Source organism: Lactuca virosa, chromosome 9 (genome assembly GCF_052849685.1).
Source record: "Lactuca virosa cultivar CGN04683 chromosome 9, Lactuca_virosa_CGN04683_v6, whole genome shotgun sequence".
NCBI classification, from domain to species: Eukaryota; Viridiplantae; Streptophyta; class Magnoliopsida; order Asterales; family Asteraceae; genus Lactuca; species Lactuca virosa.
This window is the reverse complement of record NC_136434.1, coordinates 187,326,543-187,341,436: the sequence shown is the minus strand read 5'-3', so window position 1 is coordinate 187,341,436 and position 14,894 is coordinate 187,326,543. Positions and strand designations below refer to the sequence as shown.

The following is a 14,894-nucleotide window of genomic DNA, read 5'->3' as shown; positions in this document are numbered from 1 at the left end:
GTAACCAGAGTCTCCTTAAGGGAGAGCGTGATACTTGTGTATAGATCTATATTGGGTTTGACAAACCCACACCTAAACTGCATGCAACAGTTAGACCGATAGGTCTGGGGTGACAAATGTCATAACATTTCCGACGCTTGAAGAACGTCGTTTTAGGCAACCTTGGTCATAGTATGGTTATAATAAACTCACATAAAGTATTAACAAACATTGGAATTTACGGGAACTTCATTAAAAATTTAACGAGTTTATGTCGATTTAAACTTGCATTGTTTTACTATAAATATGACAAATTACTTGTACATTTCGGTCTTTGGGTTTTAAGACTACATTTACACATTAAGGAAAATATTGGATTTTTCTAACACAAATACTACTTTTACAAACGAAAGGCTTTTAATAATACCAAACAGAAGCTTATGAACTCACCAACCTTTGTGTTGACACTTTTTCAAACAACTTGTATTCTCAGGAAATCATTAAACAGGTAATCAAGTGCATTTGAGGATGGGACGCTAAGGCGTCTACTATTTCATATTTTATCAACATATTGTGATTGATTCGTAAACATGTAATTCATACAATGATGTAATTTTTTTCAATTATATATATATGTTGGTTGTGTTTGCTTGAATTACTATTACAATTGCTGTTATGATACTATACATGAAGTCCTCCACCCCCGGACGTTTCCGCCATCCTTGGTTTGGGGGTGTGACATATAACCAGAATCCAGGTAAGAGAGTGTGATACTTGTGTATAGATCTATACGGGACTGACAATCCCGCACCTAAGCTGCTAGCTACAGCTAGACCGGCAGGTATGGGGTGACAAATGTCTAACATTCCGACGTCTGAAGAACGTCGCAGCAGGCCAACTTTGATTTTAGCATGGTTATAATAACTCACATGGGAAATCAACGATACATTTAGTTTACGGGGTAACATGCGTTCAAATGGTTTTATATAAGAATAAAACTACATAATACTACTTTAAGTATATAAATACTTATATATTTTTGGTCTTAGGGTTTTAAGACTACAACTCATTTTAAAGAAAATATTGGATTTTATAGGAACAAACACTACATTTTTAAGTATAGTTATTTACTTATACACTACATTTATAAGTAATGTTATTTACTTATTCACCACATTTATAAGTATAGTTATTTACTTATACATTACATTTATAAGTGCAGTTATTTGTATACACAACATTTAGAAGTATGGTTATTTACTTATACACAATATTTATAAGTATAATTATTTACTTATATACTACATTTATAAGTATGGTTATTTATTTATACACTCGATTTTTGGATAATAAAAATCACATAACAAGTCACACTTTTTATAAGTTTAGAAGTTATGGGAACTCTTATTTTATAAATGCTTTTGGATACATACTACACACACACGTTTTTCTTTTACGCTGAAGGCGTACAAATACAAAACATTTTATAAGGATACGATTTTTACACAAGGAGAAATATCGGATCTTTCTACAAATGAACTCTTATGAACTCACCAACTTTATGTTGACTTTTTAAAACGGCATGTAATCTCAGGAAACAATTAAGCTCGGGTCAGTGGAGCTACTTTTGAAGACAAGACACCAAATATCATTACGAGATCTACTTTATTTGATAACATGCAAACGTTGTAATGTATTTTGATACTATGTAACATTTGGGTCATGTAACTGATATAATCATATGATATGATGGTTGTTTATGTACTTGTGTTTCAATGTATACACTTATTGTGATAATGTGATCATCGTTCCACCACCGGACGTTTCCGCCATCCGGTTTAGGGGTGTGACAACTTCAAATAACAATACTTACGTTACTACAAAAATTTTGCTTGGCATCACATCATGTTATGGAACTCATTATTGATAAAGCGTACAGGTGATGATGCTTGGTGAATAGTTGTGCCGACAGCCTTTAACACTGATGTACTTAACTAGAGTGACATGGTTGATGGATCCATTTACCCAGCATGGGCATAGTGTGATACGGTACAATTGTGTTTGGACTACATTACCTAAGTAATGGTAATTTATAATATAATGTTATTTTATGATTAATTAATTCCAACCTTTTGTGTAGCTTTACATCTCAATCAATATATCATTTGCTTACTGGTTTTTTGGGTGCTTTGGATTTGAAGACATTCAAAATGACTATATATGATAGTCACTGGAAGAGTGAATATTTTTCAGAAGAAGAAAAAAATTTATAGGTATGCGAGTCGACATCCACAGACTGCTAGTGGGTATCAAGTACAAGGGTACCAAACCAACGGATGCAATCCCACTTGAGAGTTTCAACACGGCCCTCGAAAGGAGCTCAGACGTACCACAACAGATTCACAGTAGAGGGGTTGTGGGGTATTTTTGTGTTTGTTACCGGAGATGTGGATCTCCAAGAAACCGTATTCTATAAAGGGGAAAAGCGGTTCATGGGCTATATCATATCGTAAACGATTGGCGTAAATTATTTAGGGTACAATGACAAAAACCGTTTGAACATTGTAATATTACTTAAAACAAAAATTCTTTAAGTTTGTGTATTTATTAGTTTTTTTTTGTTGATTTTAAGATTACAGTTCAATTTTAGATGTTATAAAAACAAAACTTATACAAAAAGAACAAAACACATTTTACACATAAAAAAACTGTATTCCAGAACTAGCGTCCGGAATACTACTCTGGTGTTCCGGACACCTCTCCGGAATAATATATATTCCGGACAAAATGATTATTTTACAAAAAAAAATATTTTTTCCAAATAGTTCATTTATATTGGTTAGATTACTCAATTTCCTATATCTTTATAATATCAATCAAAATAACAATAATATTTTATATAATTTTTATAATAAAGTATAATTTTAGTATTTATAATCAATAAATAATGAACTTCTAGTCCCACGCTATCATCAAGTGTAGTCTTATTTTTTTTCTTATATCAAGTCTCGAACTCAAATAGATACATTAGTCGTTTAGGGGTAAAATATAATGATGGTTTAGCAGCAAAGTAGATTTGTCCAACCAAAAAAAATTAATAACGATAATATGTATTTTTAATAGTAGAAGGATATTTAATTTTTATTAAGCACGTGCTAGTTTTATACGAAGAATATCTTATAATTGTTTTATATGTGTGGTTCTCATCTCTTGCATACTTTAACTTCTGGTGTACCTGTCTGTAGATTTGGAGTTATGGTTGGAGGCTAAGATTAATTTATTGAGCCCGCGACAACATAGGTGATATTGTTTTCATATTGTATTGGTCCCATCTTGGAAGAAGGTTTTGACTTTTGATTTCTATCTTTTATCTAACTAAACGTTTTTTCATATTTTCTATCTTAGAAAACATGGTCCTCACCAGATATTTGATGGCATCGACATGGCCACATTTGGAAATATAAAATGTAAAAATCCTTCCATTTTTAGTAATAACTTATAATTGTATGTTTTAATTATTATATTTTAATTTTAATTGTTAAATGATTGCGTATAACAAAAGGATAACTTTTTTGAACAACAGAAAATTAATTGTTAAATGATCGATTTTTTTTTCGAACAATAGAAAATTATATGAGAAAGCCATACAACATACAAACAAAGATAATATACAAGGCTTATTAAGTAGTTTATTTTAATTATTATGTGCTAGTTTTATTTATTAAATAATTGTGTATAACAAAAGATTTAGAAAAAATTTCATAATTGGTTTTTATAGTTTGCAAAATATCTCACTTTGAAAACTTTTAAAGAAAATGTTACACCGTTGGTCCCTGTGGTTTGCAAAATTATATGAAAGGTCCTTATGTCGTTAAATCTAATTTTTCAGCTGTTAGATGTAAATGAAAAATATTATTTTACTCTTCTACCAAATTTGCAATATACTACAAACCTCAAGCACCATTTGTGTAATTTTTTAAATTTGAAATTTTATATATTCTTATATATAAATTATAAATTATAAATATAAATTATATATATATATATATATATATATATATATATATATATATATATATATATATATTATAAATATAAATATTTTTACATATCTATATATAATTTCAACAATTTGATAATTTTTTTTTTATCTTTTTGACATTTTTCTTTCTATTTTTATTCATAATTTTAGTTATTTACGGTTTTTTTAACGTTTTTATTTATTTTGATTCAAGTAAATAAACTTAAATTCGATAAACCATGTCAAAATCGTTTTTTCTTTAGTTTTTCTTATTGTGAATTGAAAAGTTAATGTTTTTTTTTTATTTTATCCCGTTACGTTTCATGTTTTTTTTTAATTGGGTGTTTCATAGTTAATATCGTTAGCAACTTTATGTTTGCATTGATCATTATCATTATTTCACATTTTATTTTCTATTTTTTTATATAATTTAGTTATTTATTATTCTTCTTTTTTATTATTTTTTTTATTCAAGTAATGAAAATAGAAAAACAAAAAACAAAAACTCAAACACCGAAATTATAATATACTATACTATATTAATACATTTTACACTTTTCATCTTTTTTTGGTTTTTTTGTCTTTTTATTTAACTTTTTTCGTATTATTTTTTAAATTTTTTTCTATTTTAATTTTTTCGTTGTTTCGTTTTATTTTTCATTAACTTGATAACTTTTTTTTTTTCATATTTTCCAAAAAGTGTAAAATGTATGAATATATTAGAGTATATTTTAATTTTGGTGTTCGAGTTTTTTTGTTTTCTATATTTTTTATAATTTTGGTTATTTATGGTTTTTGTAACTTTTTTGAATTTAATCAAAATAAAACCATAAATAACCAAAATTAAAGAAAAAAACTTACAAAAAACCATAAATAACCAAAATAAAAAAAAAATAGAAAACCAAAAAAACTCAAACACTAAAATTGTAATATACTCTAATAAATTCATACATTTTACACTTTTTGGAGAAAATAAAAAAAAAGTTATCAAATTGATGAAAAATAAAACGAAACAACGAAAAAAATAAAAAAGTAAAAATGGGAAAAAAATTAAAAAATAATAAGAAAAAATTAAAAAAATAATACAATACAAAAAAAATGTAAAATATATTGTAATATTAGAATATATTACAATTTTGGTGTTTGAGTTTTTGTTTTTCTATTTTTCAATACTTGAATTAAAATAAATAAAAACAATAGAAGGATAATAATTAACTAAAATTATATAAAAAAATAGAAAACAAAATGTGAAATAATGATAATGATAAATGCAAACATAAAGTTGCTAACGATATTAACTACTGAGCATTGAAATAAAAAAAACATGAACCGTAACGACATTAAAAAAAAAAAAAAAAAAAACTATTTACGCTTCAATTCACAAATAAGAAAAATTAAAGAAAAAACAGTTTCGGCATGGTTTATCTAATTTAAGTTTATTAACTTGAATCAAAACAAATAAAAACATTAAAAAACTCATAAATAATTGAAATTATAAATAAAAATAGAAAACAAAATGTCAAAAGATAAAAAAAAAGTTATCAAATTGTTGTGTATATATATATAAGGTTATGTTATTTTGTGGATGGTAAATATTGTATGAATGTAGGGATTAATGTGGACCATTAATTTAAGTTATTTTAGTAAAGTGATTTTCCTAGTAAAAAAAATAGGAAAATAACATCTGATTAAAGCAAACGAGTATTGAAGGGTAAGAATGTATAGCCGCTTACCTTCAAATTAGGAAACGCCCGATTATTTGCTTAACTGAACGTATTCTCCCCACATTCTCGCACACAGTAACCATACAAACCCTTTCTATCTGAGAATGAAATCGGAATTGATATTATAGAATTAAGCTTAATCACGAAGCATTTGTAGACCTAATTATATAAAATTAACAATCAGTCTACCTTAGAAACTCTAAAAACTTCTAGCTTTACAATTAATCGAGATAGAAGATTCTAAGAGAACGAGGAATCAAAGTTCACGATTAAGGCTGAATTTCAAGACGAAGTTCAAGAACATGGCAGATACAACCTTGAACTTAGATGATGGCAATTTTGTTGATCCTCTTCAAGGTTAGATTTTTACAGTTAGAAAAGTATATTGCGTGGTTAGGGTTGTTATTTGTGTTTGAATGTTTTTTTTTGGGTTAGTGATTGGTTGTCCTTTTGGGTAAATGTCTTAAAATTAGGTTTTATTTTTGAAACTTTGGCATTCGATCACCACAATTTGGTCAGAATGTATATTGTTTTTTTCATATGCATTCTTCTAAAATAAATATTTGTAGTTGCTTAAAATTCTAAAAGAATCTATATTATGTATTCAGTGAATATTAGAATGCTATTTTTTTTTGTTAGTGATTGGTTGTGCTTCCAAATAAATGGTTTCTAAATTAGGTTTTTTTGTTTTTAGATATTTGTCATTGGAGCACCATGATTCTAACAGAATGGAAATTGTTTTTTTTTTTAATTTATTTATTTAAGAATGATAGTTTTGGTTTTTAGATAATTGTCATTCAAGCACCATGATTCTAACATAATGGATTTTTTTTTTCTGAACGATAATTTGAGAATGAATACTTGAACTTGCTTAAAATTCTTAGAAGAATATATTTTTTTGTATGCAGGGAATATAGAAGTTTTTTGCATATCATTTGGTTGAATTTGTAGCAAAAACCAGAATTGATGATATGTTTCTTGGTTTTTTTCTTCTGTGTTTTAATTCCTGAAAAATTGTGTATTTGTTAATGTTTTTTTTTTTTTTTTAATTTTATGTCGTTACGGTTCATGTTTTTTTTTCACTTGGGTGTTTCATAGTTAATATCGTTAGCAACTTTATGCTTGCATTGATCATTATCATTATTTCACCTTTTATTTTCTATTTTTTATATAATTTAGTTATTTATTATTCTTCTTTTTTATTATTTTTTTATTCAAGTAATGAAAAATAGAAAGACAAAAAACAAAAACTCAAACACCGAAATTGTAATATACTATACTATATTAATACATTTTACACTTTTCATCTTTTTTTGGTTTTTTTTTGTTTTTTTTATAATTTTTTCGTATTATTTTTTAAATTTTTTTCTATTTTAATTTTTTCGTTGTTTCGTTTTATTTTTCATTAATTTGATAACTTTTTTTTTCATATTTTCCAATAAGTGTAAAATGTATGAATATATTAGAGTATATTTTATTTTTGGTGTTTGAGTTTTTTGGTTTTCTATATTTTTTATAATTTTGGTTATTTATGGTTTTTGTAACTTTTTTGAATTTAATCAAAATAAAACCATAAATAACCAAAATTAATAAAAAAGTTACAAAAAACCATAAATAACCAAAATTATAAAAAAAATAGAAAACCAAAAAAACTCAAACACCAAAATTGTGATATACTCTAATATATTCATACATTTTACATTTTTTGGAGAAAATAAAAAAAAGTTATCAAATTGATGAAAAATAAAACGAAACAACGAAAAAAATAAAAATGGGAAAAAGGAAAAAAAAATTAAAAAATAATATGAAAAAATTAAAAAAATAATACAATACAAAAAAAATTACGTAATTAAAATATATTGTAATATTAGAGTATATTACAATTTTGGTGTTTGAGTTTTTGTTTTTCTATTTTTCATTACTTGAATTAAAATAAATAAAAACAATAGAAGAATAATAAATAACTAAAATTATATAAAAAAGTAGAAAACAATAGGTGAAATAATGATAATGATAAATGCAAACATAAAGTTGCTAACGATATTAACTATTGAGGATTCAAATAAAAAAACATAAACAGTAACGACATTAAAAAAACTATTAACGCTTCAATTCACAAATAAGAAAAGTTAAAGAAAAAACGGTTTCGACATGGTTTATCGAATTTAAGTTTATTTACTTGAATCAAAACAAATAAAAACATTAAAAACCCATAAATAACTGAGATTATAAATAAAAATAGAAAACAAAATGTCAAAAAGAAAAAAAAAAGTTATCAAATTGTTGAAATATATATATATATATATATATATATATATATATATATATATATATATATATATATATATATATATATATATATATATATATAAGGTTAGATTATTTTGTGGATGGTAAATATTGTATGAATGTAAGGATGAATGTGGACTACTAATTTAAGTTATTTTAGTAAAGTGATTTTTCTAGTAAAAAAAATAGGAAAATAACATCTGATTAAAGCAAACGTGTATTGAAGGGTAAGAATGTATAACCGCTTACCTTCAAATTAAGAAACACCAGATTATTTGCTTAACTGAACGTATTCTCCCTACATTCTCGCACACAGTAAACATTCAAACCCTTTCTATCTGAGAATGAAATCGGAATTGATATTATAGAATTAAGCTTAATCACGAAGCATTTGTAGACCTAATTATATAAAATTAACAAGCAGTCTACCTTGGAAACTCTAAAAACTTATAGCTTTACAATTAATCGAGATAGAAGATTCTAAGAGAACGAGGAATCAAAGTTCACGATTAAGGTTGAATTTGAAGACGAAGTTCAAGAACATGGCAGATACATCCTTGAACTTAGATGATGACGATTTTGTTGATCCTCCTCAAGGTTAGATTTTTACTGTTTGAAAAGTATATTGCGTGGTTATGGTTTTTATTTGTGTTTAAATGTTTTTTTTTGGATAGTGATTGGTTGTAATTTTGGGTAAATGTTTTAAAATTAGGTTTTATTTTGGAAACTTTGGCATTCCATCACCACAATTTGGTCACAATGTATATTGTTTTTTTCATATGCATTTTTCTAAAATAAATATTTGTAGTTGCTTAAAATTCTAAAAGAAGCTATATTATGTATTCTGTGAATATTAGAATGCTATTTTTTTTGTTAGTGATTGGTTGTGCTCCCTAATAAATGGATTCTAAGTTAGGTTTTTTTTTTTTTTAGATATTTGTCATTCTGGCACCATGATTCTAACAGAATGGAAATTGTTTTTTAGATAGTTTTGGTTTTTAGATATTTGTCATTCAAGCACCATGATTCTAACATAATAGATTTTTTTTTTCTTTTTTCTGAATGATAATTTGAGAATGAATACTTGAACTTGCTTAAAATTCTTAGAAGAATATATCTTTTTGTATGCAGTTAATATAGAAGTTTTTTGCATATCATTTGGTTGAATTTGTAGCAAAAATCAGAATTGATGAGGATGTTTCTTGGTTTTTTTCTTCTGTGTTTTAATTCGTGAAAAATTGTGTGTTTGTTAATGTTTTGTTTCTATTATGCAAGAATAGTTGTGTGACAAGTATTATGTGTAGCGTTTTTTTATTGATATGGTGTGTTTTGTATTAGTGTAATTTTTTTTGAAAGAATCTATATTGTGTAATGTTAAAACGACTATTAGTGATTTTTTTACATTGTAATCCTTTTTCTAAAAGAATGAGACATGTTTATATTTGATATATTCTATTAAAATTAGTTTACAATGAGACATGTTTGTTGTTTACTAAAGTTTGTATTTAATGTGCTTCAGTAGTTGTTGAATAAGTTTCAACATAAGTAATATTATTAACTATTATAGAACAACAAAATGATGTACAAGTAGAAGAGATGATAAATGTATAACCACAACAAAATCAACAAGAATACATTCACGAGGAACAAGTATTAGAGCCAATTATTATACCGAATGCAAGAGAAAAAAGAAAATAAGACAATATTTTGTATCATTGTATGATCAACACCAAAATAGAAGACTGCAAGACTTTTGAATGTACTAATGTTAATTTATATGTTTTATATTCTTTTATAATAGGAAACACAAAATGTAATATATATATATATATATATATATATATATATATATATATATATATATATATATATATATATATATATATATACCCTTGAATTTATATTGAATTAATTATGTAAAACAATTTTGCCAAAATACTAATATATCATTATTGTTATGTTGATTGGTAAGAATACTATAAGAATGAGAACTGATATTAATAACTAATGAATGTAACATAAATAATTATTCCATAATACTAATATATCAATCTTCTTAAATTGATTGATAACAATACTCTAAGAATTACAACATAAAACATGACAAATGTAAACATAACCAATGAAAAAAAGTCTAGCTAATCATCAAACCCAAACTTTATTTTACTGAAAAACTAAATCATAACATCTAAAACTTTTAGGTTTCTTTATTCGATCCAAAAGCGCAATTCCACTTATCATGGTGTTCACATCATATCACACATCTTTTTTTTTTCTTCAAAGATCAATTTAAACTTCATCTTCTATTGGAATCCAGCATGCACTTGATCTTCTACCAGAATCCAGATTACACCTGATCTATTTTTTCAAATCTAGAATGCACTTGAGATAATTCATCTTTGCAAACTCATTTGATTCCAACCATACAATAAGTTCACATCATCTTATCTTCTTTAAGGATCCTTGATAAGTGAATCAATTTGTTTATTATAATAGAACTAAAGAATGCATTCATATACATGACAAAATACATTTATACAAAGACATGTTAAACATGTACTTGAACAAAAACAAAATCTTTTCACAAAGTGATATTTATTATCTAAACTAATTGAATAATCAAATTGAATAGATTTATGTATGGATAATAAAGACTAAGAAATTAAAAAAAATCAAACCAAAAGTTTAACCTTATATTATTTAAATAACATAAAGACACGTGGGGGCGTCACCCTTTTTTCACTTTTGTTACCAATGTTACTCTTTGGATATCATTTCAATACTTGATTTCTTTACTAGGTTCTGATCAATTTGGTTGGATTGGTTAAAATCAGTAACTGAATAACTTTAATTTGCTAAAAATCTCAAATCAAGATTGTTGTTATAGAAACGAATCCAATTTTAACATTGCTAGCTTCAAAAGCAATTAAACAATGAAGAAAAAATTTGATGAATACCTACCATGTCCCAACTTCAAACAAATCCTAAATGAAACACCATGATTTAAAGCGAAAAAACACATAATCTAACAAAACTAACAAACACTTCCATAGAAATGCTTTTTATTCATAAGAATAAAAAAAAATTAAAAATCATAAGTGAAACACAATTAAGCATCAAATTTTATTTTGTAACTTTTTTCTTGCTCCAATTTAAATACCAACAGTCACAATTTATACTTATATGATTTTGATGCATCAAAACAAAATGTCAAACCATTGATTGCATAATAAGAGCGTACCTCTTTCAATACTGAGGGTGCCTAACTAGAGGGCAAGAAAGAGAGGGCGGTGATGTCATTCATAAGTGGAGAGGGAAGAGGTAGAAGTGGCCGACGATTGAGAGGGATGAGGAAGAGATTAGTTCGAGGTCATGTAGGTCATTAAAGTAAATTCCCTAAATTAAAGGGATTTTTGAGCTTACCCCTCTCTCTCTCTCTCTCTCTCTCTCTCTCTCTATATATATATATATATATATATATATATATATATATATATATATATATATATATATATATATATATATATATATATATATATATACAAAATTTCAAATTTACAAAATTACACAAATGGTCCTTGAGGTTTGTAGTATATTACAAATTTGGTACAAGGGTAAGATAGTCTTTTTCATTAAAATCTAACAGCTGAAAAGTTAGATTTAACGACATGATGACCTTTCCTGTAATTATGCAAAACACAGAGACACTAGTGGCGTGTCGTTTTCCTTAAAAGTCCTTAAAATGAGATATTTTGCAAACAGTAAGGATCAATTATGAAATTTTGTCTATTAGGTCGTTATACCAGAAGTTGGAAAAGTTGTTTCTACCTTAAAAGGATAATGATTTATATATCACTTAAACATTGTATATATGGTCTAGGTTTAGATTAAGAACCATTTACAACAAAGTCATTGATATTATAATTTGCTCTTAATTGGAACAGTGAATATCCAATTGTTAGTATGCTAGTTTTCATTTTTAATATACAGGTTTTCTTTTCAAATCTTTAGATTGGTTAGTTGTAATTCATAAACAATTGAGATTTTTATTTGGGTTTTTATCAAAGTTTTTCGATTCTGATTTTAATTAATTGAAATTTGTTATTTGTTAACTTCATTAAAATGGAAACATGTTTAAAAGGATTATAAATAAAGATGTAACAAATTATTTTCAAAAAATGAAACAGCACAAAGAACAACTGTAAAATGTTATATTTTTTTGTTATTTTATACATATTTTATTGTTCATTATTTTATTATATTAATTATATATGATGTACGAACGTTGAGTTTGGTTCTATAGGGAAATAATCCTCCGATAAAAGTTAATAATAGTGAAGAAGCAAGTCATCAGTCCTGGAAAAAAAAATGACCGTCTTTGAAAAAAGGTGGCCACTAAGTATCAAATTATGTAATATTTCTTTTAAAATTATATAAGATGTTTCAAATAAAATAGAAAAATAGTAAATATTATTAAACGGGAAACATTATATAACATAACTAATTATCATCCTAATAAAAATGGAATTTTGTAGGATGGCAATTTATGAGAAATAAGAATAATAAAATAAAAAATTAGTTCAAAGAAAACTGCATGCAACAACCTAAAAATAAGGTGTTATCCAGATATGTTTTTCTTGTATATCGAGTCTTAGTAATTGTACACGTCATTATAACATCAATACATATAAGTTTTTCATAATTGAAAGTTGTTGGTTTTTGACAGGCTCTTCACGAGGTTTCTGCAAAAACAAAGATGGCAAAGGGGAATTTACAGAGAAGATAACTTAGGCAAATGTTTTTCGTGTATTATTCAACTTGAAAGAGAGAGATACAAGGTACACTACGCCTTGGTATTTAAACTGAAAAATTACAGGAAAATAGGAACTACTAACTACTAGCTAGAGACCAGGTAATACATCTTTAGGTGGCCTTGATTTATTCTTCGTACTCAAAATAAACGTGCATAATAAAACAATAAAAACTTCTTAATTACTTTAACATTCTCCCATTAATTCAGAATTTGTTGATTGACTTTATTCCAATAAGATCTCGCATTTCTTCATGTTTCACTATTGCCATTGACTTTGTGAGATGTCTGCTTTCTGCTTCATGCCACATACATGACTTACTACAATCTCTCTTGTTTCAACACATTCTCTAATAAAGTGGTACCTTATGTTGATGTGTTTACTGCACCCATGAAAGACTGGGTTTTTCATCAAATAAAGACCTGAGCTATTGTCAACCAACAATGCTGCTGGTGGCACCCTTTGCCCTGTTATCTCTGTGAGAAGTCGATGAAGCCAAATACCTTGACAAGCTGCCATGGTGGCAGCCATGAACGCTGCTTCACACAACGACAGGGCTACACTTCGTTGCTTCTGTGAGGCCCATGTTACTAGATTCCCATTCATGTAGAATGCTATTCCACCTGTGCTCTTTCCGACTTCCATGTCTTTTCCAATATCGCTATCAGAATACCTTGTGAGAGTGACTCTACTATCCCCTCTTGTATATGACAAGCCATAGTTTAGAGTACACTTTATGTACCTGAGTATCCCCTTTACTGCTTGAAGGTGTTTCACAGTTGGTTTTTCCATATAACGACTAACTGCACCAACTACAAATGAGAGATTAGGGCGTGTGTGTGTGTTAGGCATCTAAGTGCTACAACAATACTTCTGTATTCAGTGGGGTCTACGAGTTCTCCTTATTCATCTTTAGTCAGCCTTTGTTTGTGCTCCACTGGACTTCTTGTGGCATTGCAGTTCATCATCTGTGTCTTATTTAAGATATTCTTTGCATATGACTCTTGCTTCAGAGTTATCCCAGTATCATGTTGGCTGACTTCGATTCCCAGATAGTAGGTTAACAGACCAAGGTTCCTCATTTCGAATTTGGCTTTCATCTCCAGCTTGAATTCGTTCACATCCTTTGGACAATTACCAGTGACCAGCAAGTCATTGACATAGACACCTACTATTAGGATTCTCCCTTCTTTCTTTCTCGTGTACACAGAATACTCCTGAGAGTATCTCGTAAACCCCAAACTCTTTAGATATTTGTCAAGACACGTGTTCCAGGCCCTGGGTGCCTGCTTCAGCCCATACAAAGCTTTTGATAACTTGTAGACTTTACCAGTTGCGTTTCGCTTCTCGAACCCTGCGGGCTGTGTGCCATATACTTCCTCTTCCAATCTTCCATTCAGGGAGGCCGATTTCACATCGAGATGGTGCACCCACCATCCACTTGACCCTGCAAGAGCTAAAATTACACGAACAGTTTCAATTCTTGCCACCGGAGTAAAAACTTCTTCATAATCGATTCCTTTTTTTTACGCGTACCCTTTTGTCACGACTCATGCCTTATACTTTGAGATTCTTCCATCTAGACCTCTTTTCACCTTGTAAACCCACTTTAATCCGATTGCTTTTCGGCCTCTTGGAAGTTCAACGAGAGTCCAAGTTTTATTCTTCTCAATTGATGACATTTCTTCCTTCATCGCATTTCCCCACTTGATTTTGTCTTTCGCTTCCTGGTACGTATTGGGTTCGTCTTCATTGCGAATCATCATAAGTTCTTCCGTGGGAATATATATTTCTTCTGTCTCATACAGATCTATGAGAAGTCGATAGTATAGTGGCGCACCACCACTTGTGGAGCTAGAGGCGGTGGTCGTAGACGAGGTCGAAGAATTGGGTATAATCGGTGAAATGGGTGAGTTTTGTGCACCCGACTGGCTTATGGGGTGCATACTTTGTGGGCTTCCTTGAGAGTCCGATGGAGAGCTAATGGGTTGTTCGTCATCGACCCAACTGCTATCACTATTTGACCCATGATCATATTGTAGGGTATATGGTTCCGGGTCGGCTTCTTCT

At 28.0% G+C, this 14,894-nt stretch overlaps 1 protein-coding gene across 1 annotated transcript; it reads right to left on the bottom strand.

The window, feature by feature from the left end:
- Positions 1-13,085: 13,085 nt before the first annotated feature.
- LOC145140113 (secreted RxLR effector protein 161-like) lies at positions 13,086-13,616 on the bottom strand. The gene has a single exon (XM_079073710.1). It carries the CDS (start codon positions 13,614-13,616, stop codon positions 13,086-13,088), a length of 531 nt encoding a protein of 176 aa, XP_078929836.1.
- Between the last annotated feature and the right edge of the window lie 1,278 nt (positions 13,617-14,894).